Raw genomic sequence first — 26,023 nt, 5'->3', positions numbered from 1 at the left:
CAAAGTAGAAAAAGACAAACTTTTTAATGATGGTCTCAATACACTTAAGGTTGATGAAAAGATAAAATTTGCAATATGAGGAAGGGAAGAAATGGGATAAGAAAATATCATGATGAATAACATAGATGCAGGTGATGATCATTTTGACAACATCTTGCAATTTTAACAAAAATCCTTTGAGAAAAACTAATACACTTTTGTGCAATTCAGGAGATAAGAATGGCTACATAAATGTGGTTTTCCTGGTCTAATATTCACTAATTTCCAGATAGCACCCTGAAATCATTAGTTATTTTTTCATAAAAAGCTGATTTGACAATATCTTTTTAAAAATTTCACAGAAATGATTTCACGATCCCAGGGCAATGCTATCATTATCTACCTTTATTAAAAATGCAATAGAACCGAGATAAAGTATAGCCGCAACAAATTCAAATAGATACTTGGAAAATATGAGTTTTTGTAATATTTTAATACTGCTTTAAACAGGGATTTTATGGAGAATATTAATTATTAAATGAATCTAATATTAAACTTAGAAACATTTTTGAATGATTTGTTTAAAGATATAAAATTCATATTGGAGCCATTGAAAACTTATTCGGTTCATAGAAGGAAAAAAGCTTGGCTTAAATCAAGCAGCTTAACGTAGTATGTTTTAGATGTGGTTTTTGACAGAAGTCCTGAATGTTCTTACCATGAACATGATAACTTTTATCACATGGAAAATGGTTCATCTGTAAATATGCCAGATGAGCATACAAGATCTGGAAAAATTAGATACTTATTACAAGTTCACCAATTTAATTAGCAATTCTGTATGTATTACATGGGGTGTTCAAACAGAATCAAAATAAACAAAATTTTAATCTTTCATATCCCTTACTTATAAAATTCATGTTCAGATTCATCCTTCTTTATGTTATTCTTATAACCCTTTTCAAAGTCTTTTGCAAGAACTATGTAGCGGTTCTCCCTGACAGCATGCATCCCAGCCTGAAAATGAAAATAACCTACGTTACTCAAAATTTATCACGAACATAGAGTTTTAAAATCAACTTACAATACAGCAACTCACCAAATTAAGGTCTTACACTTCATATTTTTTTATTCTATTATTATGTGCCAGGTCACAATGAAAATCCACATACTACAACATCCTTAACTGTATAGGCATATATATCATCTAACCAGGCATTTCTAGATGAACGGCAACATTTTCCACAAATTTTCATTTATGTGTAAGCCTAAGCGTACTTGGATTTACAAAACTGCACTCTGACCCTGGGTCACAGAGTGCCTGAACATGACATTCTGTGACATAGGGAAATCCCAAAAAATGTTCATACATGCAAAACACCTAGGCCAGGTTTTGATATCTTGTTAACCCAATGAATGCCATGTGCAATTGCTTAATTCTGTGCAAAAATTGCCAGACTATCTTAAGTAGACACGAAGAATTAATGAAAAATATCAGTAAAAAGATTATTTGTAATGAACTGCAGAAATTTAATAAATCTTAATTAATGGCAAACAAAAAATCATAACATTAGTATTATTCAATTTATATTTACATTTATAACCATCAGGAAATGAGTTACCTAGAGCAATACAGACATTTTTGGGAAAATTCATCAATATAGCTCACGGTGACCATGGCACTAAAAGGTTAATAAAGGTTAATTTTAGCCTCCTGTTAAGGCCAAAACTCAGTTCTACGGCTGCCGGTTAAATTAAAAACCAACCGTTTAACTGCTGAATTACTGATAGATAGTGTTCATCAAATTCTCTAAAGAGTAATCTTATTTTTTCATAAAATTTGATGCCTGTAATTTTAGAGTTAACGTTCACATTATCTAAACATTGGATTTAACCAGACATTATAAAACCAGGGCTTAATACCTGCCCACGTATGAGGTGGTGGCAATTTTTACTCTGAAGTTGTCTTACTTATCAGTCAGAGAGGAATGACATCCAGCATAACACGCTCATTTCTCATAATTGTAGTCACTTTTAACAGAATATAAACCTTAATTCAGAAAAAATAATCCAAAACAATCTCACATAAAGACAGCTGCACTCACAAACTCATTTCTTATGATTATTAAGTGGCATTCAAGTTGGCATTTTATTTATCTTGTACGAGGTAGGTTGGTGGATTTTCCAGCTTGTCCAAAATTTTTTCTATGCCTCAATGCTGACATTAAAATATCATGTATTATGTTTTCTGATTATGCCTCTTCCTTACACAACAACATATACACCACACTTGCACCACCATCTTAAATATAAATGTTTAGGTTTTCCTGTTTGATTTTTCAAGTAAACAATCCTTTATGGTATTTTTCCTGTTGTTTTACATGCAAAAGTATTGTCAGGGACTTCTTCTGATGTACCAGATGAACCATTTTGAACCTTCCATAATTGGAAAGGAATGGAAGTAATTAAAACTTTGAATTAAAATGACTCCAGCATCAGTCACAAGTTGTAATTCCCAAAAACTATGCAATTTTTCAACAGTAAATTTTTTCTAACTTCCTAATAAATTTTCTTCCTCAGAAAGATGGTATACAAATATACCGTGCTTATATTAATAGCAACAGCATTGTGACCTTAATACTTTTGTTTCACACTCAAAAACCCATCATGTAATGAATGCATGAATGAATTGACATTGCTATTTCTTGAAGTTTATAGAAAAAGAATAGATTCTTTAAAATTACTCACGATCTACCTTGAGCATTGAACAAATGCAGCAATAAAATTTCATGTAAGAATGGTGCCTCATTTTAAACCAATGATTGCAGGATATAATTAAACCTATGAATTTATTATGACTATTACTACTGTATAAGCTTGCAGACATTGGGGAAAATAGTCCCAAATCATCCATCAACTATTTTCAGGACATATTTTATCATATCTTACACAGCGTTAAAGCAATATAGAATGCTTCCTGGCTGAAAAAATGCCTAATGACCTAGAAGTAACCCAGGCCGTTGAAAAAAGAGAAAGTAGATCAAATTACTTTAAAAACTACCACAGGATACTCGAATCAATAACAAATGACTACAACCAAAGCTGAAGTTAATTTTAAATTACATAGTTTTATAATTAGGAAGCTTTTGAAATTTTAAAGCTTTAAAAGCTTTTAATTAGGAAGCTTTTAAAAGCTTGAAGCTTTAAATGCTTTTGTATTGACAATGCATTAATTTTGATATATAGTGTGCAATTCTTACCCAATAGAAATACTTTTGCCTAGAATTACAATAAGAGCCATAAGAATTCCACACCATTAAAAACAGCTTTTTGAAAAATAAATTAAAGTTTTTGCCTGTGTTAGTATTCTCACAGGTACTTAACTTTCACTTCTCCAGCAGCAATATCTCTACATTCTTCAGTTATTTTCTTCATTGTTTGCCTTTTGTTTACATTAATATTTACAAGACGGGTAAGACAACTGATGAGAATCTTGTTGTAAAGATGTAATTTAATAATCTTCTACATATAGATGTGTTATCTTTTGTTAACAAACATCTATGAATTGTAAAGGGTTGCACAATACTTGCATTGTCATCACATACTATTAAAGCCACCTTGATTACGTCTGCCAATTTAAAACATTATGACAACCCGACGACACACTGAACATTTTACATGACTTGGTAGTATCTATGACCAAGATTGCTAAAGTAGGAGGCATATAAAAAAAAAAGAAACGTATTAAGCATGGAATCTTCATAAGGAGGAGATTAATGAAAGAGGCATTTAGTTAGGAGTTTTATATGAGACTAGTGAAAACTTTGATATGGAGCATGGTTGTGTATTGTTCAGAAAATTGGTAGTAGACGATGATGGGAGTAAATTTCGAAACTTTACAAATGCGAGAATGGAAAAAGAAAAGTGAATCACCAGTCAAAAGGCAGAGCATTTTGATAAGTGATGGAATGCTGAAGACTGTGAGAGAGGGGAGGATGCTTTGCAATTTATGTAAGGGTAGGAAAAGTATATGGATATTTAAATATTTAATGTCTTTATTCTGTGAGATTGGGATTATATAGTCCCTTCTTGCACCTGACCCCTAAAAATTACACATAAATTGCAGACAATCACAAACATCATTGCCCTAGGTAGATGGAAGCCCACTTAGGCAGGAATCGAACCCGCAACCTGTGTGTGGCAGGCGAGAGGTGGAATGTCGGATGGAATGAAGGGCGATAAAATGCATATGAAATTAAAGAACAGTTGATTGTAGTGTGAGGTGTCATGCTTTGCACAGTTATGCAAGGCTAAAAATGCAGGTATGTGTGCAGTTTGTGCCTATCCAAAACCTTACTTTCCACAGAAGGCCACCAAATACATATGGAAGTATAACAAAAACATTTAGTACAAAAAAGCAAACTCACACTCACTCATATGGATTAATTATAACTTTTGTTGTTACAATCACCTTCTTCAGTGGAAGGAAGGATCATATTCGTATATTTCCCAATCGTCCTTCCCTCTAACGTATTCATCCATTTCTTGCTTTCAAAACTGCTCAATGCAGTTAGCTAAGATTTTTATCTGCCAGTTAGGTCAAAATAATATTTTGTTTGCCCAAACCTTTCATATTGGTACGGTTATAATTAACAGGAAAGACATTCAAGTCCCATTTAACCACCGTTGTTCTAATAAATGATTCAAAATGGAAGGTGGATGCAGAGCATTTTGATTGGTGATAGAATACTGAAGACTGTAAGAGAGGGGAGGATGGAAAAGGCACATAAGACCCTGGTAAGACCAATTTTAGAATACTCATCACTTGTATGGGACCCACACGAAGGAGGACATATCAAAAAACTGGAAGAGGTACAAAGAAAGGCTGCCCGATATGTAATGGGGAAGCATAGGAGGATGAAGAGTGTGTCTGAAATGTTAAAAATGCTGGGCTGAGAATCTTTACAAAGTAGAAGAAAAATAAGCCGATTTTGTGGAATGTTCCACGCTCTGAAGGGGGAAAGGGGGAGAGCGCTTGGGCAGATCTAGGGAAAGAGGCAGGATATCCAAATTTTATAGGGAGAAATGATCACAAATTCAAGGTAAAATGCCAGGCACAAAGAACGAATAAAAAAATTTTCTTTTCTAAATAAAACAATTGTTGATTGGAACACCTTACCTGCAAAACTATTGGAGCCCTTTCCTAACAGAGTGAATACTTATAAGAAAAGATGTAATCAATTTATGTAATTATTTGATTGATGTATTGTGTAAAATTATATGTAATAGCTTAATTTTTTATTTTTTTCTTGCTGATTGATTGATGTTAATGAGATGGGGATTTTCTTGCTTTGTGCTAGAGATTTGTGTTTGGAAGTTTCATTTAAATGTACTTTTTTCACTGACTGATTTTATTTATTATCTTTTGTGAATACTTCGGACTTGAGTGCCACCTGATATATTCTATCTGCACATGTAAATTTGAATAATGATAAACTAACAAAATTTTAATTTCTATCATTGTGCAGTTTATTTTATCAGCATAAGGAAAATATTATGTAACTGGTATGAACAATAATTTGTGTTTTATGGATACCAAAACTTATAAACCATTGCCAAAAATTTCACCCAGAAAACACTCGCTAATTCAACCCTGTGGGACTACAACTGCTTAAGTTCACAGGCAGACAATAAAACATGTTTACGAAAATTGCCTACACTAGGAGATGAGAGAGTCCCCTAGCATGCTAGATAATTATTATTAGAGAGTTCTGGGATTTAGTGATCCAACATTTAGGAACTATCTGGAACCTGGTATTGTAACATAAAAAACTCCTCTAGTAAAGAGAATGCTAATAAACCTTGATACTATGAATCTGACATTGAGGGCATCTTCAAGAACAAAGTGGACACCTACCGCATCACATCGCGAATTAATTTAAGAGCAAAATTAAACCAGCGAGTGGGCTAATTGCAGTGAACAGTAGGTGAAAATAGTTTCCCTGTCAAGATTAAAAGTTTTCCAGTGAATCCCGTCGGGATAAAAATTTCTAATTTACATTGCTAGAATTCATCATATTTCATGAAAAATATAAATATTGAAAAGTATTTGCATTAAATTTACTATTTTCAGGTGTCTCTCTAGTCGAGTGTGATAAACTCACCACTGTATTATCAAACGATTTTGGCTTCACAAACCAAAGTTGCAAATTTGACATCCAAAAGTCACTGGAATGACATTTAGATTAAATTAATTTGATAATATCTCATTTTTATGACGTCATCCTTCATTTTCCAAACTCTCATGTCTGGGCATCAACTTGTACTTCTATTTCCAAAATGAGACCTTTAAGCCAATTCTTCTTACACCCCAGAGGTGCATGAGGACATGGGTATTATCTGATCATGGTAGATTTACATAAGACCACAGACATGTTACCCATTGAAACCTTAGAAAAAGTTAGATTTCAAAAAATAAAACTTCTCTGAAATATATTGAATTGACACTAGATCTTGATTTTAGTGGGGTCATTGTATAAACCATGGATAAAATCATTAAACTGGCTTGCTGACCAAAGGACCTTTGAAATTTATCAGATCAATGGGGCAATACTTTCATAATGAAGCATTACAACTATGTTGAGAAGCCCAAAAATTTCATTTGACCCTCCAATGATTTTGATAGGCATACACCTAGCAGAAGAAAAATTCATTTATTTCCAAAATTTATCCATTGATCGAAGAAAAATAAGAATATATCAAAAAAGGGATATTGAAGGCCACAAACGAAACTACAGGAAAAGATTATAAAAGGACAACCAAACCATTGATTACAGGTGAGATGATTAAAGAGATAGATGTGAAAATGGAATGGAAGAATGTAACATAATAATAAGATAAAAGGAAGTAAAAAGAACTGGATAATAAACTGAGGAGCATAACAAAGAAAGCAAAAGATATGTGGCGGAAGACTCGGAGCAAGGAAATTGGGGCACTAGGCAGGAAGACAAAAGCACTGCCGGGAAGAAACAGGAGAAATTTGTGAAAACGATCAAAGATGTCAGGAAAATCATCAATTGAACCAAAGAAGATCCAAGAGAAATGGAAAGACTATACTGAGGAGCTATACAGCAAAAACATTTGGCAAGCAATCTTAGACCTAGAAAATTGGCCTTATATGAGGATAGCTTAGATCCAGGCATATTTCATGGCAATAGAATTGCATTAAGGGAATTGAAATCATACCAGGTATTGGGGTACACCTCATTCCTGCAGAACTACATAAAGGTTTAGGAAGGGAGGAAACATGGGCAGAAGACTTTTTTGGACTAATTCATAGCATTCATGAGGGGCAACTTGGCTGGAAGATTTCGTTGGAACAGTAAGTTTGGTTTTGCTAAAGTGGTTCTCAGGATAAATGGTATTATGGGATGGTCAGTTTTGGTTCAGGAAGGGGAGAGGCATGCATACCATTTCAGTAACGAGGTCACTAACAGAGAGTAACATAGAACACAATGAGGATGTATTTGTCTGCTTTGTAGATTTTGAAAAGGTGTTTCATTGAGTTAATTGGGAAAAACTAATAAAATCAATGCTAGGGAATGGAGCTAGTATATGCCTCCTCTTCATTTTGCCAACAATTAGCAGATTATGAAATATTTAGATAAAAGATGCACAGATTTTAGACCGCACCATCTTTCAAAATGTTCTTTCTATGTCACTTGACCCAATTTTAGATAGGAATTGACTAACTTCATTGGAGTTTTATTCAAAATAACTGCCTGGGAAATTAACAGTTAAGCCCACCTGCAGTCCCCACTTAGAAATTGAACTGCAGGCATGCAAAGTCACTAGTAATGTATGCAATTGAGCTCATGAACAATTTTCTAGAAAGTGTACACAAATCCTGGTTATTTGTTACACTATCAAGAGCATTTAATCATTCTCACCAAATTCCTGCATTTCAAAGACTAGGCAATATTACATATAGGCATTGCAATACTTTTGTGATCAGAGGAAATCATTTACAACAGTGGAAGATTTCACTGAATGAGTAACCAATGCACATTTTCACAATACATTAATTGGAACACTAACATGACACAAATAAATTTATTGTAAAAATATACAAGGTTTACTCATTCAGTGATCATGAATTTTCTCAAAGTTGAGCCCAAGACCATTAAATTCAATGGGATATTCCAAGTTTTCAAAACAAAACTAAAAATAAGCAGCCCAAAATCATTCAGGAGGTTTATGGTTGTACACCGAAAAGAAAGATGATCACTTTTTACCTCTTGACAGATGGCATTGATATCAGCCCCTGAAATGCGGTCTGGACGTGCCACATAGTCTTCAAGGTCCACTTCATCACTCAAATTCATTTTCGTGGTAATGGTAGAGAAAATGAGACGTTTCTGTCTTCTGTCAGGAAGTGGGAATTCAATCTTCCTATCAAGTCGACCAGGTCGAAGGAGAGCTGGGTCCAAAGTATCAGCACGGTTTGTAGCCATAATAACCTAAATACCACAAAAACACAAAAATACTTTAATGATCGTACTCAAAATGAGTGCGTGATGTAGCAAAATTACCAAAACATAATTTTTCCAATAATTATAGGTGCCACATTTATATGAAATTATATCAATTACATGATGCCAAAATATTATTGACCACATTAAACACTAACCTTGACATTAGTGGTTTGATCAAAGCCATCCATCTGATTTAACAACTCCAAAAGGATCCGCTGAACTTCCCTGTCAGCACCAGTCTGAGCATCAAATCTTTTTGTAGCAATAGCATCAATTTCATCAATAAATATAATTGCAGGAGCATTCTCTTTTGCCAATCGGAATACATCACGGACCATTCTTGGGCCTTCACCAAGATATTTTTGCACAAATTCAGATCCTACAACTCTGATGAATGCCGCTGTAACAAGAAGACATTGAGTAATGAAGTTTCAATAGACCAATTAAGATGCTTACACATGAAACAATACTTTACTGAATATTTACTCTTCCTAACATTGCAACTTTTAGTATGAATGTGTGGGCATACAGAGTATTTTAGGTTGAAGGTGCGATAACACTGGAAGTGATAGGGAATATTATTTACACTATATTTTCTCTGAAGACCATTCTCTCATAAAGCATTAGTTATAGAGCGATGTTAATGCAAACATTTCATGATGAAAATTTTGCCACTATCATTATGCTGTTTGTATGCATACACTTTGGTGACTGCTATAAAGTGTGGGCTCTTTTTAATCTACCATTCACTATTTTTAGATGGCACCTTGAAATCATGATTTCTAATACCAGGTGTAGAAGTATGAAATGCAGATTTTTTCCAAAATTTTTTTTTCAGAAGAATGATAAAAAGAGCTTAACTCAAAGTATGCTCCATTGCTAGTTAGACATTTTCCCAATTTTTGGCTTATTTGTGCGTACTAAGCCTGTATAAATCTTTCTATTTTGCTACCAACCATTCATGAAGCCATTTTTTTCACATCTTCATACGAACTAAAGCGCTTCTCAAGATCTGTGCGACCCATCGATGCAAACAAGTTGTAATCGGAAGAAGCAAAGTCTAGTAAAAAAGATGCTTGGGGTAGAACTTCCTAGCTGAGTGCATCCAACGTGTAGTGAACCAGTTTTGCCATATGTGATGGAGAATTGCCATAAAGAAAAATTACCGTGTGTTGCCTCTTTTGGTATTCTGGTTTTTTTCAAGCAGCAAGCGGCTCAAATCCAACAATTGTTGTTGGTAGCATTCAGTATTAACTGTTTCACCTGGTTTCAATAGCTCATAATAGATCACATGCTTCTGGTCCCACTAAACAGAGCATCATCTTTCTGTAAAAGAGATTTGGTCTTGCAGTTGATAAGGATGGTGCGGCTGGGTTTACCCATGATTTTTTGAACTTGGGATTTTCAAAATAAATCCACTTTTCATCCCTAGTAACGATACAATGCAAAAAGGACTTCCTTTTGAATCGTACGAGCAAAAATTTGTTTTTGTGCCACTCCATCTGCCTATCGTTCAACTCATGTGGTACCCATCTGCTGGTCTTCTAAATCTTTCCCATCTCTTGTAGGTGATTGGAAACAACTTGTTGACCACAACTTAATTGCTCTGCGAGTTGCTTTTGTGTTCATGAATCATCTTCATCCAACAATGCTGGCAATTCCACCTCATTGTACCTTTTTGGCAATTTTCCCTGCTCCTTGTCTGCAACATTGAAATCACTACTTTTGAAATGTTGAAAACATCGTTTACACTCATCTTGTGATAAAGCATGTTCACCATAATCTTCTCAAAGTAATCAGTATGATTTTGCAGCAGTTTTCTTTAAATGAAAACAAAAAATTAATGCTATCCGCAAATGCTCTTTCTTTGGTATTAATTTCAACATATTGGACATAGCAACACAACACTATGCAAACACTTCTTCAATTTATTAATTGTGTGCATCTGAAACTCGTTGATGGTTAAAAAAAATGGCATAAGTACCAAATCTTAATACCACAAACTGTATTTTCACACCATTGGTTACCTGAAATCTGCATTTCATACTTGTACACCTAACAGATAGCTACTTTTAGCAATAAGTTTTGAAATATCACAGACTCAAAATACATATTCTCAACAATTTTTTTAGCGAATTTAATTTCCTTTTTAGTGATGCTATTCATGATAATATGCTGGAATACTGTACCAAGAATTATTGTAGCAGTTAAAAATAATAATCTACACAAAAGAGACTATGCTGAACTATCTGGTCCCCAAGGATATCATAGGCTTGGAGTTAATTTACCATTTCTTTAGTGAGAAAATATAAGGGGCAGTCAAATGAAAACCTAACGGATGAACAAACTAGACTAGTCCGCACACCAACAAGGACCCAACCCAACAACTGCGTGCACCTGTGAGTTGTTACCACGTAATTCTCCTACCACAGCAATGTCAGTAGTGATATGTAATAACAGTGTTGCCACCTTACACATGGACGTAGTGTTTTGCTGGGTGTTCAGTTTTCACTGGACTGCCCTTATAACATAGCTATATCTTGACCTTTAGAAAACACATTGAGGATGCAATAAATTTATGAAAAGGATTGTTGTCATGCCAGATATATAAAGAGAAATATCATTGCTAGTTACTGTGCTCAGAGGTACAGGGAAAATTAGAAATTAATATTGTTAAGAAAGTGTAAGTCGCTCAAAATGTTTTTGGTGAAAATATTTTAATGATTTGCAATGAATCTATCATTTTCCGTGGAGAGAAAGTAAGTTAGTAGGGTCTGGATGTTTGGGAAACATACTAAGGGAAAATGCAAGAAAATCACATAGAGAATCTTTAATTGTTTTTGTTTAGTAAGTGAATAGTTGAATTTCATCCTTAGGCCCTGGAACAAGAAGCTGAGGTAAGTTACAAATCTTAACAAAAATAATAGGAATTATTTTTCTATTTGGTCCTTTAGGGTTTTTTCAATTATTCGGTTGAAATAAAATTTAGTTTCAAATGATCTTACTCCGATACAAATAAAATAAAACTGATAATTCAACTGTCTTGCATTGCCAATTTTCAATTAGTCTTATATTCTTAAACTAAAAGATTTTAACTTATTACTATGCTATTTAGAAAGAACAACATACAATTTTTAATGAAGAATAAATTTAATAGTCAGCCCATTTAATAATTAAAACTTCATCTTCCAGGAACTATATATGTATGGGTGTGTCAATAAATGTATACACACACAAACACCATTTTTAAAAACAGACGACAAAATAAATATTAGCCATAAACTTACACTTCAGGCCTCAAAGGCAAAGAAAGAAGTGAACTATATACAAGAGTAGTATATATTTGCTCACGCTATTTAAGGTATGGCAGGAAAATTATTAATTGAAGCCGGTAAGATTTGAGTGAGACGGAATGAATACACATGGGACATACATTTAGATATTTAGACTTTTAGCAAGTTTGAACATAGAAATAGAATAAAATATAAATTCGGATAGTTTAGGACCAGGCATAGTTGATTGTGAGATAGAAAGGGTATCAAGGGAATTGAAAGCAAAAAAAGGCCATGGGGATAGGCAGGCATCACTGCAATGTTTGAACAAATAAATTTTCTAAATATTTTTATTTAAGATTCTGACCATATGATTGCCATAAGCCTCCCTTACTGCAGTAATTTAACCTGTAGATAAGAGACAAATATGAAGCAATGTTATATCCAATGGACATTAGTTTAACTTCCACATGACATCTAACCATAAAACCATAAACACAGTAATCAACCCAGAGGTCGGTTTGGTAGGTGACGGCAGAGTTCACCCAGTACTAAGCCCTATACGGCGTGTGAAAATTCACACATCAGGGTAGGGCCAGTTTCTTTCCCTGTGCCGGTTATGGTTTCCCAGGAAGACCTGGTACCCGAAAAATCACTTTAGCTTGGGTGGAGCTGCAGGTGCCCAGAGTGCCTTGCCCGGGAATCGACCCTGGGGCCCTCTGGTCAGCAGTCCAACGTACCACCCCCTGGACTACCGCGACCCCCCGACATCTAACAAGGGATTAAAATGAATAACTGATTGAAGCACTTTTCCACTTGATAGTGGCAGTGAATATCAAGTGGAAAAGTGCTTCGATCTGTTATTCATTATGTTCGACTTCCACCACATCATGCCTGAAGCTACTCAAGGGATTAAAATATAAAATCAGTATTAACCGTCTCCAGGATGTAGACGAAGGTTCGAAAATGAGAAGTCTGTACACTTCCCCACACTTTAATACAGCCCTTATATGCACCTTCCTTAATTTTCTCTAAACGGTTGGCTTAAATACACAATCAACACAACACATACAAAAGGATATGAGTGGAACTGTACCAACCTGTAGTGTGATGAGCCACAGCTTTGGCCAACATAGTTTTCCCACAGCCTGGTGGACCATACATGAGCACACCACGGGGGGGATCTATACCAATTTGCTTATATAGCTCAAAATGAGTTAGTGGCAACTCCACTGCCTCCCTGATTTCTTGCTTTTGCATATCCATCCCTCCTATGTCTGAGTATTGCACATCAGGCTTCTCATCTGTATAAAATAAGACAAATTTCATGAAATACAAAAACAAAGAATAATGTGCCACTGAATTACATACTAATGCGAAAGTCGAGCAACTTATGGACAGGTAAGCAATTTATAAAATTAACAGTAGCTGTTGGGTTAATTGTATTCTAATGTTTGAAAACATATGGAACCACAGGCATAAGAAATTCTATTCCATGAGAAAACAAAAATCATGCCAAAAGTCGAATTCAAAGATCAGTTTTGGGCTTATGTTTTATCTGACTGAATAACCTCACCTGAGAGTGTATACAAATAAAATAATGTTTAAGTCCAGTAAGAAAACTTGCCTGCTTGCAGCATTGAAATTGAGGAGTCAGCTTCTGGAGGAAGAACATCCACCAATGCATTACTGTGCTTGTGAAGAGCAACACTTGCAGAGGTTTTAAGAAGTTCACGATCAATTGTTGACAAAATCCTGACATAGTAATTGGAGCCTGAAAAACATAACATTGGAAATCATCTTGAAGGGTGAAACTTTGCAACATATAATCGACACATTTTTATCAATGGAAGATGATTTACATTTCCATTACATTTTAAAAACATTTTCAAAAGGTTATACAGAATATTAGAAACAATGCTACCACAAATTTGAATACAATAGCTTGTAATTAAAAAGAGCATACAGGGATATAAAAAAGTAATTCCAAGGGTAAAAAAAACTAAGTTTACTACAACTAATTACATAAAAACAAAAAATAATGTTAAATTATCTTCTAATGGTTAATTATTAAAATATTGCCATGAGATGGGATATTTGGCAAGGTACAACACCAGTACCTCACTAAGTAATAGTACCATTTAAGAGAAAAATATGGTAGGCAGAATAGTACCTGCATATGCAATTTAATTGAATCACCATGGCAAAACGCTAACCCCATCAGATACATTAGAGGTATAGTGCCGTAGAGCATACTAGCAATATATGGATTGAAATAACACTGATTTGTGTTCAGCCCTTCTGTCAATATAAACCCTGTACATACACTTGCAAAATTGGATGTGACATCTCCAGTGTAGCACATGATGGAACAATTTGTTTAGGATGTGCTACAAGTGGAAAGGATGGAGAGAAAGTAAAATGATTTCAGTGAGGTGGAATGAGTGGATGTTGAGAAATGGAGGGTGAATGGAGAGATTGAACTGATTCCCAGAACCAATTATCTTATTTTTAAAGAAAAAAATAACTTCATTGGAGTAATGACACAAAGGATAAAGGGTGCCTTGTCCAGGACATAAAGGTTGACTATAATATGAATAGAAAGTTAATCCACATTTGGAGTATTTATTTGTCTTAGAAAAATAAACTTACATTGGATGGGATTTAATTTTATGAATAACTTTCATTGATATTAAATCTTTCATCTTGAATTATTTTTCCCAAAAAACTGTGAAATAACACCTAAGTAACAAAATGTGAATACTCTCCACAGAAATGCACGCTCTGTGTGTTACCATATGCGGCACATGATTGTGTCTAATTGGGGATGATCCCAACATGCATCAGATGAAGAAAATCTGATATTCTCCACATTAAGTATAGAACCATATCTTCTAAATCTAAGTGTATCATGTAAAACTACAGTAATCAATCTGATGGTTAATTTGATAGGTGAGGGTAGAGCTCACTGTGTACGAAGCCCAATCGCATGTAAAATTCACACAAGGTGGGGTAGGGGCAATCCCTTACCTTGATAACTCCAAGGAAGAAGTGGTGGTTTAGCACTCCAAAATTTAAACAGCTTGTCTAAAGCTGAGGATTCTACTGAGCCTACTGAGTTAAACCAATTAAATAGCCAGGAAAAAACAAATGACCAGCGAAGGCTGAATATTGACTAAGGATCGCCAAGTACTAGGAAAAGAATAGCATAGATAATTTGAAAAATGGATCAACTGCTCACGGATAATCAGGAGTTTACTGTAACATGACTGACGCCCTCAATGTCAATTCTTTCTTCATATGAGATGTTTCTGTTACTATTTTGATCTGCAACTTTACTTCTCACCCAATTATCTGAACAGTATTCACTAAAATTTAAAACACTAGTAAGTACATTTCAATGTAACATGCAGATTCATTAGAATAATATGTTAATTTGTTTCTCTTTCATATTCAACTGAGAGCTGTTGTGAATTCTTTGGTCATTGCAATTAGGAGTAAATTTATAATGAAAAATGAAGTATTTACAGGTTTTGATTATTTTAAACTGAAAAACAACTAAAAAATGCAGTGATAGATAACCCATGTTATATTTAACATGGGTTAGTATTTATTTGCAGAGAGATACAGGGCTTATGTGATACCTTGTCGTTTACTTAATGAAGACTGTCATGTCATCTCTTATTCCCAAATAAATATAGGGGTGACCAGAGGCAAAAAACATTTTTTTTAACACCTAATATGTACAGGTAATATTAACTTTGGATAAATATTACCCAGATCACATTTTTGACAAAAAATAATATGAAGGACATCGTTATGCCATTACAGCAATGAAACTAAGAGGCTATATTTAATATTTTCAAAAAAATACTTTTGTTTCACTGTCGGCAACTCGGCAATATTTTTCCACAATTGCTGTAGTAAAGCATGGCCAATGATATATGTTCAATGATGATTATTTACGAGTCAAATAATCGAGCACGACTGAACTAGAGGCATACAACATAAAGCACTCACAAGTAGCTTGAACAGCTACAATGTTAGCAATAAAACTACTCTTCTTGGAAGGAAGCAATGAGAAGTGTTGGGAAATAAAAAACAAGGCATTTTATTGTTAATTCAGTACAAAAAACTGAATTGGCGAACAATAGCGAACGGCATAAAAATCAAAGAAGTGGCCCTCTACCTCGTCAATCATTTGGTTAAATTTGCCCTATCCCAAATTTATAAGGATCAGGCATCGGAGTCATATTCTTACGAAGTATTCTCACCCATTAAACCGCCAGTACAAAAAGTTCCAGTGTTTTCTATTTCAATTACATGTATCGTTTAGTGATGATTATAACTGCGGCATTCTTACACAAGCGTGACTATTTGCATTCAATGCCATGAACTTGGGTTCGATTCAGCTATTATAACAATTATTATTTCTCTAAACTGCGTCCGTGAGCACCAACCAATTCATAGCAAAAGATATTTCTCACCTGTTGTACTTCCAACTATTCCTGTATTCTGGTCTACTGCTTCCAAGAACTGACCAATTACTAGTGGCACACTCTGAATACGCTTAACTTCTTCCTGGGCATGCAAATACTCTTTTTTCAAGTTCCTCTGTTCATCTTTGATATACTCTTCCTGAACAGCCAAGAATTCCAATTGACGCTGCAATTTCTAAAAATGAAAACAAACCATGACTAGTACATAACTACGCGTACGACCATATAAATTTATTATGTTATACTTACTTTGTACTTGGTGTACAAATCTTCTAAATCTAGTTCTTCATTCGAGGTTGTAGTCGAACCAACGTTTGGACGACTTTCGGGGCTATTTTCTTCCTGAAAATTCAATATTTCAAATTGTCAGGCTTTGAGGTTACAGAAGGAACAAGTCATCACTCACATGAGGAAATATTAAATATGATGTACATTTCTAAAAAAAAGCTCTTTACTTTCACATGAATTCTAGCAAGAAATGACGAGTTTAACACCTTTAACAGTAACTTACTTTTTCCGGGATAGCAACCACAACTTCTTCCATTTTACCTTTTCTTGTATGTCATGAACAGAAGAGCATCAACTTTCTGTAGAATGCAAAATCGTGAAAATAAATAGAAGGCGTTACCGCGTTCGTTTTCAAGAGTTTGTTTTGTGTTTGGTATTTTGTTGTTCTTTCACGTAGACCAAAATGTGAATTTTTTTGTATTAAAATACTTTTATTGATTAGGCCGTCTGAATATGGAACCTTTGTGTAATTTAAAAATAAAGCAGCATTTCAGTAGTGAAATAAAATGTAAACATTCTGTATTTTAAGTTTTGAGTTGTAATTTGTGAGATCTCGTATGTAGAGTCATGGATGACTTGTGTGAGAGCGAGGCTCTTTTGCCTCGAAATTTGGGTTCTCGTAATAAGCCATGCCGTGGAGATGGTGGCTCAACAACTGACGAAGAAGACTCTTCTGGACGTAATCATGACTGGTGGGATGACTCCAGTTCTGGATCGAGTTGCAGTTCGTATTCTTGCACAGATTCAGACTACGATGAGCATAAGTAACTATTGGCAAAATCTAGTTAAATATTAATTATTTAATTGAATGTAATGTCTAACTATAATCACCATCAACTTTTCATTAGGTCAGACATTGAGTGGGAAACGGCTGTGGACTCAAGAGGTGATGTTTTTTACGTGGAATCTAATGTACCATTGGTCCCTAACTTAAAGGTTTCAGAAGACATCACTAAAAAAGGCCACTCCTCTTCAAAAACTAAAACGCCTGCAGGTATTTACAGAACGTTCTGACATGTTTTCCTCAAGCAAAGGTTTATCGCAATAAGTTGACAGAAAATCATCTCGGTTGACGAGACAAATGTACCTCATTATTTTCCACTCCTACTATAGTGGTCCCGTTAGTGACACATCATTAAGTCCTTTGAAATGAAAGGGCTGTGTAAAGTTTTGTAAAGAAAGTCCGGAAACAACAATAGGAGCGCCAAACTCTTTAAAGGCACGATCAACTCAATGCAAGTGTATATGGAGAGGAACGGCTACTAAAGTCCCCTCCATTATTACGTCCCGCCTTTAGAGCTGTTTGCAAAATCAGAGGTGATTTGTCAATTTAAAATCAAATTCTTGACAGCATGTAATTTCATTGCATCCAAATTGCTTGCGGTTAATTTTTCAATGTAATACCCCTGATTTTTACTGTCTTAGTGTGTTTTCATCATTCATACTTTATTTGTTATTTTCATATTTATATTTGTTGGCTATTTATCTCGTAAGCGTTTCAAAATTGCTCTACCAATTCCTTTATTATTCGTGGACAGGGAGGCTGGTTGGACTTATTTCATACAAGAGAAGAGCGAATAAGAAGTTGAAAGGCTGGTTCAGGGAAGGATGGCATTCTGCTTCCAATTCTAGGTCTGAAAATTCAGCTAGAAATGCTAGTACTAGGGGTAGTAGCCATAACAGTAATGTGTGGCCAAATAGGGGATCTGCTCAGAGTAGTGGAGGTGGAAACAAGGTTACATTTCGTGACTCACAAGAGGGGGAAGCAAGAGAAGTTGGTTTACTTGTGGATCCTGGAAGAAGGAACTTGGGCAGACGGGCTACTTTGTGTGAGACATTGTTAGGTATTGTACCAGGTGTGTTTTCCTCATCATCTACTACAACTGGTGAGACTGAAGGCGAGCTGCCAGTGTTTGTGGATGAACGCATCATGGTTGCTGGTTTTGTACCTGATGGGGAAGCTATAAAAAACAGGAGCATAAAAATAGGTGATTATGAAGTTAATTTTCTCTAATATACCAGTTTGCAACACATTCTAATGTAATATAAGCTTTGCTTAATTTTTTCTAAAAAATATATGTTTTAAGTATTTAAGAAAATGTCTTTCTCCCTGTAGTCATAGCCCAAAACTCATGTTGTTGGCTTACCATCAGCCGGACTGAAGTGGATGAGGTGTATAGTATTTTTTTGAAAATTTTGGCATTGCAATGTTTTTCGAATAAAGTTCATAATGCAGACATGTCTTGCTGTGGAGAAAACTTTTGTTTTTGAAGACATACCTGGATCATCTGTCACCTTAATTTCATCATAATTTATCATGTTGCTGGCAGGGATATCAAAAATGTTTCTTTCAAGATTTTAAAAGTATTCATCGTTAGTGTCGTAAGATATTCCTGTTCTATGCCCATTGGTATTTATAGAAAACCAGACTGTTGCCTCTAAAATGTCTCTTATCAATTGATTTAAATCAGCTCTTTTCAGTGTGATTATCGCTGTTCTGAAACTTCTTTACAACTCTCCTTTATTTATTAAATAAGGATTGACCATTTTCCATGTATCCTTTCTTGGTTGGGAAATCCCCATTCTGCAAGAAGAAATAATCCCAATCCAAGACTCATCTGAAAGCATTTTATGTTGGCCATAATCTTTAGCACTTCTTCTGTCCTTATCCATCTGTTCTTGGTAATAAAGGGCACATTGAACTCGATTATTTCCTTATTGAAATATCTGGTGCTTTTTGGCCAATGGTATGGATCAAGTTCTCTCGGCTTTCCAGCAGAGTAAAGTAATCAACTGCCTATGTTCCACTGGCTAACTCTGCCATTGAAGCCCTGAGAACGATGGCAAGGTAAGCCATCAAAATGTTGGCTGCTGATCACTATTCCCCGCTGGAAACCTAAGAGAACCTCATCAAGTTTCCCCATTGATAACCAATCTATCCTCATCTTTATCGTAGCATTTCTTCAGCATTTTGTCATCAGGCCCTAACTTCTTGTTATATTGTTGAGGCATGATCCACTTCACACTTTAGTAAATTAATTTTTAATAATGCTGTTCTTAGTCACCAATCTCTATAAAATATTGCACCAAAACCTGAAATAACCTTAATTTACCATAAATGGTTTTTGGTTATCCCTCAGTGAGTGTTTGTTTTCAATACATGATTTTAGGGGACTTGATTATTATTAATGTACCTTTTTAGAGTAAGTTTTGGATGGACCCTAACACTACACATTTTTGTATTCACGAGTGCTAGCTAACCATTTTAGGTTGGTTTTGGATGGACAAAGACTGAAGACACATATACTTCTTAGCCTCCTGTAGCAAGATATACAGACACCCTACCCTAAAATAATACTTCTTTAATTCTGCATACATCCTATCTCCTATCATTCCGCCCAACTGGCATGTCCGTTTCCTATCCTTACCTCACTGCCTAATATCCTCCCCTGTATCACAGTCTTCAGTAGTCCATTGCTAATCAAAATGCTCTGTATCCACATTTCCAGCCTTTGGATATCAATAAATATGTCAGTAGAGGATAAATCTCCATCTTTAACTTGGTAGATGCAGTTGTTAGCTTTAAGCATTGCTGAGAGTCCCAAAAGCTAAACTTAAAAATAAATTATACAATTCACCAAAAGAATAGTAACAAAGTTACAACTGGGTTTTAAATATATTATAAATATGCATATAATAATAAATAATTTATAATAATATAAATGTATAATAAATAAAATTCCATGTATATTAAAGGTTATATTTGTATTTCAGGGGATTGGCTGCGAAAAATTGATGGAACTGAGGTTACGTTCAAAACCATTGATCGCTTCCTTTCCAGTATAATTTCTTCATGCACGGTGAGGAAAATAATTATTAATTAGGAGCGTATGTATGCAACCATAGGTGCATAAAAGGCTAGATATGTGTAGAGCCACTAATTTCATTCGCAAAATTGGTAACTACCATGCTTTTTTAATGAAAAGTTGTCACAAATTAATTCACATAAATCTTCTTTTAAAATAATGAAAGGTTAAGTTATAATTTATTTAAAATGAGATGTAGATTTTTATTAGAATCAAGAAAATGAAATGTGATTAAGTAAAAGCTAAGGAAGAGAAAATAAAAAGGTAAAAACATAACACAAAAAACATCTTATTGCTTGTGAATAAAAATAACAAAATTTATTCACCAAAGGTAGAAGACAGCAAAATAATCCTCGGCTGTGATAGATATTCCATACCTTAGCTCCGATACATATACACCAGCCTTATTAAGATGTATCAAAGTTAAGGATTCCTACTGTTTGAAAACTCACTCTATGTTTTAAGAAATATCCGAATTTAATCGGAACTACTTTTTCTACAAACGTCTTACTCTACTTTAAAATTTTTCTCATGCTAGTTTGTGTTTGACCCATATTTGTTATCACTGAGTGTGATAGAGCTCTTTTAGCTGTATTCACTATGTTGGAACCATTGTACTCCTCCCAATTAGGGTTATCACCATCTAGCATGATGATGAAATTTTTACCTTGGGACTCAATGGTCTGCTGCAGCCTATTAATAATAATATTTTTGTTGTCCACTGACCATACATATCATATAGGTGTAGAAGTTGTCAAACACAAAGAAAAGGGTAAAATACAGGTACATTTCAATTTTGTAAATATGCTTAGAAAAAAGCACGTACATTAAAGTATGTACTAAACAACTTTACCACTGCTTTTCATTTAAAAATGCTTTCCAAGAATAATAATACTCAACAAAATAAGCTAGCTTTCTTTGAATAAATACGTGTACAGGGCTGCCCCCTTTATTAAAGTATTCCTGAAGATCCAGCGATAAACTTACATCTGATGGACCATCATCACAATACTGTTACCCTCCGAATGGGTGCTCTGGGGCAAAGGAGAATAAACTATCACAGCATGGCTTCACTCTTCCCTTCTTGTTCTATCTTCCTCTCTCGTTCTCTTTGAAGAATGTGCACAAGCACATTTTCATCAAGGAGTTTGTTTAAGAGATTATTCTTGGTATTTCAGTGATAAAAATGTCCACTTCAGACTCAGTTTACTTACTGCAAAAAGTTCTTGGTTTTTGTTGACTTGTGGGACATTGGTATACATATATTTTCTAAGATTCTCAGATTGAATTTAGATCCATCTTATCAAGTCTATATTTTCATAGAATATACAATTATTGTCAATATAATTTAACTTTGAAAATCTTTTTTTTTTTTACTAGTTAAAGCTCACTCTGCAAAGGGTTGCTGGTTGTGATGTTACAGCAGATTTACCTCGTGGGATGAAGTCAAAGGTAAATAGGACATTAATTAATTTGTTGCTTTGTGGAATCAATGATTGTTGATCTTTTCATGATAAAAACTGTTATTTGGCTCTCGTTTAATGATCACTTCACATTAATTACTCATTGATTTACCTCTTTGACAGCAAATTACCCCAATATCTTAATCTTAGTAAAAAAGTAATTGGCTATTAAATTCAATGGTCTCAGGCTCAACTTTATGAAAAATCATGGTAACTGAAAGTGAAAATTCATATTTTCACAATAAATTTATTTTGATACTCCAAGTTTCAAAGCATAGGCAACATCATGAGGGAAAAAAATTCACATCATGGGTGGGAAATATGTTTACTATTTCTTAGAGGGGGAGGTGGGTTACAGAGGATGAAATGGGATGGGGGAAGGGAGAAGACGAGAAGTGTAGAAGAGGAGGGGTTGGGAGGAGGTGTGGATTGTGTAGAAGAAAAGGGGAGAGAGATAAGTGAGAGGGTTCATAATATATATATATATATATATATATATATATATATATATATATATATATATATATATATATATATATATATATATATATATATATATATATATATAACAATTTTTATTGCTCTGGGAGTATAGTAGATAATGGAGTGATTGATGCGGGATGGGTGAAGCTACAAAAGGAGAGGGGAAAGCCATAGGGGGCTACAGTTGTGCTTGTAATTTTGCCAAGGACAAGGGAATATCGAAAAAAGCTGCGTATATTACAAAACTTTTTTCATTATCCAAATGGTATTTGGTATATATTTCCTGGCCATATGATGAAATTTTGTACCAGTTGATGATGTACCTGATGATTTGTACCTGTGTGTAGAAACTGGTGGTGCCAAAATAAATTATTATGAAAATATAAAAAGTTTAATCGTTCTGTGAAATTGGCTGTTTTAAAGCCAAATTTATTGTCTCATCACTCTAGTACATATATAATCAAAATATTCATATTTTCTACTTCACCAGTATAGAAGCCAATGCAGGGGTTTTCAGAAAAAATTGTTATCCTACCAGTTATCAAGGAAAGCTTGCATTTTCATCTTGACACACTTGAGACAATTTTTAATATTTTGAATGGAGTCAATAGTAGTACTTATGGCCTTCCATTCATATGATCTTGAATCATTCTTGATCAAAAGAAAGATTTATGCCATAAAAGGTAAATGGAAGCATATTTAATATTACAACTGGCTTCCAAAACCTTGGGCACATTGTAATCCATTCAAGGAGAAGAATATATTAAGACCTTGGATCTTAAATTGTTTTTCTGTATCAATAAGCAGTCATCAACTCTTAATCATAATATAATAATTTTTAAAATACGACTACATGAGTATTTAAGTCAGATAAAGGTATCAGGCATTAATGTATGTATCAAAATATAATCTTGGTGATTAAAATAAAACTTAGAAGAAATAAATTAAGTGTATGGATGAATTCATAGTTTAAGGCGATTCAATTCACGAGAGAGTGAAGAAAGTTGGCATGGAAGTATTAGAAGGGGATGTGGGGTAGTTAAGAGGAAGTGATGGGCACAAATGCCAACTCAAGGAACCCTTGCTGGACCATGTGGAAATTCACTCATCTTGTCGAGCTTTCTTGCCCCTGCTGTATATTCCTGATCGTCAGTTCCCCTAACCCACTTGAGACCATGCTGCATTCTCATGTTAGCCATTGAAGAATCCTTGTCCAACTATGGATTTTCCCAAACTAGCTCCCTTCACCCATTCAAGCACTTGTAGTCAACCTTCCAAGATGGTCCTCCTGTGTTGGTGCCATAAGCTATGACTTCATCATTACATATGAGTATATTACCAAGTATATGTTTTAATAGTGTGAAATATTTTATTGCTTTCTTTGAGTTTTATTATTCTTCATTGTTATACTTGGTATTGTAAATTTTTTATTGAATGCATGTTGCCTTTACAAACAGCTTGTCTAAGCTCTGATATGCAGGATGGTTTTGAACGATAGGGGAATATGTTCATTGACATAAGATGATAGGTGTCAATGGTAGGCTTTTGAAATGTGGGTGTGAGAAAGGATGGAAAAGATGAAATGAACAGAAAGGAACACAAATGAGGGAGTTCTAGACATGGTAGGGCAGGAGAGGGGAGTTTTAGGAGAAATCCAAAGGAGGCAAGAAAGATGGATGGAGAGTATTCTGATTGACAATGGGATGTTGAAGACTGTGATAAAGGGGAGAATGTTAGACAAGTGAGGAAGGGACAGAAATAAGATAGGCATGTGGATGGAATGAAGGGAGGAAAGAAGCATGTAGAATTGAGGAGGGTCTTATTGTAGTGATGGATGTCAGGTTGTCTTTTGTTTGGGGAGACAAGTAAATGTATCATTGACCTTTATATAAGCAGGTTCCATCCAAAACCTACCTTAACTAGTGGAATGCCAGTTCATAAGTAAAAAATTATCTTTGCCTCAAGCCTTTGGAGCAGTCCAAGCTGGTGCGAACTCTTATTGGATCTGGAGCAGATGATATCCGGTCCATTATGATGACTCTACCAGTTGGCCTTCTGTACCTGACCTTCCCCACAAGGGAGAGAGGGCAAGAGATAAATACAAGCGGCGAAGAAGATGAATTCAGTGATGTCATATATTGCTACCCTCCAGATCCTCAAACGAATGCTCTTGCTGCCTTGCGGGGCACCTTTCTTACTCTAAACCAACTGGTTCCTCAAGTAGCACAGTCTTCTCCTGTCAGGTGGGTATTTTTTCTTCTAAGCTTTGAATTAAGTTGAGAAAAGAGTAAAAGGCTCTCAGATGTATAAAAATGGCACATAATTGTATTATTCAAAGTTTATGCAATAGAAAATGTACCAAAAATATGCAGTTCTTTTATGGCTGGTGGGTTGACTAGCAAGCTGTGTAATGTCAGTAAGGTTCAAGACTTTGGTTGTAGTTATGTGAAGTGTGTGGTGATATACAGTCAGGAAAAATATCCCAGTAATATGTGCATTGAGTAACCAGTGTCACATGAAAGTGACTGGAATATGATGAAAATTCTCCTGCTTACAAGACTGAGAATGCTTCCTTAACTTTTTTACAATATTGTGTAAGGTAACACGTGATTGGCTTCACTTGGTATTGCCATTTTTTTTCTATTCAGGTTATGGATAGTATGGTATTTTTTATAAGGGCACACTGTCTTTTACCTCTTACAGATTGTGAGGCACTAACAGATTTGCTTATTGCAACATTATTTAGTTCTTGTGATGGCACTATTTCAGTGGGGAATATTTCTTGTACATTGGTAGGAATTTTTTAAATTCTATACTAGAATGGCTAAAAGCAAACAATGTTAATCAGATCAGCATTAGGGTTGGTAGTTCAGAATGTGTTATTTAAAGAAGCATACTAAAAATATAAGACACTGACTCAGGTGTTACTTGGGGAAGTCTTTCATGGTAGGTGTAAACGAGGGAAGACTAATTTTGCAGATTCCACTATAATTTTTATTTTGTACGGCCTTGGTTTTGTTGCTTGGCAACCCAGGCCCTCAGGGTGGGAAGCCAGTACGCTAGCCACCGCACTGTCTTGATCTGCATTGGGTGATGATGCCTTGCCATTGAACCATGGTCGTGCTAAATAAAAATTCTAATGGAATCTGCTAAGTTAATCTTCCCTCATTTATGCCTAATACTAAAAATAATCAGTATATTTTCTATCCATGCTAATCATTCCCTTCTGTTTGTTTCTGGAAACATTTTATCATATTCATGTTACCTGAGCGACATATGGGAGCATGATTTTCACTAGGATTTTGGAACTGGTAATGAATTACAGGTTTTTGTGGGAAAAAAAGATATAAAAAATGTTGGATGCTTCCCAGAAATAAAGTGTTTATGCACTGATTGAGACATCACTCTAGAAAGTCTGGTTTGGGCTCTTTCCATTTTACATGTCACTAATAAAGATGCATATTTTTTCTCTTTAATTTAATGAGCAAAATCTCTTTTTCATTTGTGCAGTTCAACTATATTGCTTAAAGGGCAAAAAACTCATGTTGTGTATGCTTCAGATGGGCCGGAGGTCCTTTTAGTTGCTGCTCCCGATAATTGGTAGGTATAAGATTTTAATTTTACTTTAATGACCAACAA

The 26,023-nt window shown here is 34.8% G+C and overlaps 2 protein-coding genes across 2 annotated transcripts in view; one reads left to right on the top strand and one right to left on the bottom strand.

Annotated features, from left to right (window-relative positions):
• Nucleotides 1-570: 570 nt before the first annotated feature.
• On the bottom strand, nucleotides 571-16,844 carry LOC139687828 (26S proteasome regulatory subunit 6B). The gene is made up of 8 exons (XM_071585141.1): nucleotides 16,796-16,844; nucleotides 16,534-16,626; nucleotides 16,273-16,459; nucleotides 13,413-13,559; nucleotides 12,886-13,089; nucleotides 8,669-8,913; nucleotides 8,274-8,498; nucleotides 571-996 (listed from the first exon to the last, which is right to left on the bottom strand). Exons 1-8 carry the CDS (start codon nucleotides 16,826-16,828, stop codon nucleotides 883-885), a joined length of 1,248 nt encoding a protein of 415 aa, XP_071441242.1. The 5' UTR covers nucleotides 16,829-16,844; the 3' UTR covers nucleotides 571-882.
• Nucleotides 16,845-16,936: 92 nt separating this feature from the next.
• in (protein inturned) overlaps nucleotides 16,937-26,023 on the top strand; it is a 29,844-nt gene continuing 20,757 nt past the window's right edge. Inside the window, exons 1-7 of the mRNA XM_071585502.1 lie at nucleotides 16,937-17,336; nucleotides 17,421-17,566; nucleotides 18,111-18,560; nucleotides 20,347-20,432; nucleotides 21,819-21,890; nucleotides 24,350-24,627; nucleotides 25,895-25,984. Of these exons, the coding sequence (XP_071441603.1) occupies nucleotides 17,140-17,336; nucleotides 17,421-17,566; nucleotides 18,111-18,560; nucleotides 20,347-20,432; nucleotides 21,819-21,890; nucleotides 24,350-24,627; nucleotides 25,895-25,984 (1,319 nt within the window). The 5' untranslated portion in view covers nucleotides 16,937-17,139. The remainder of the gene's footprint in view (nucleotides 17,337-17,420; nucleotides 17,567-18,110; nucleotides 18,561-20,346; nucleotides 20,433-21,818; nucleotides 21,891-24,349; nucleotides 24,628-25,894; nucleotides 25,985-26,023) is intronic.

This window comes from Hetaerina americana, unplaced genomic scaffold, assembly GCF_022747635.1.
Source record: "Hetaerina americana unplaced genomic scaffold, ioHetAmer1.1.p SCAF_2, whole genome shotgun sequence".
Classification (NCBI taxonomy): Eukaryota; Metazoa; Arthropoda; class Insecta; order Odonata; family Calopterygidae; genus Hetaerina; species Hetaerina americana.
Note: the sequence above shows the minus strand (reverse complement) of the source record. Positions and strands in the feature narration are given on the sequence as shown.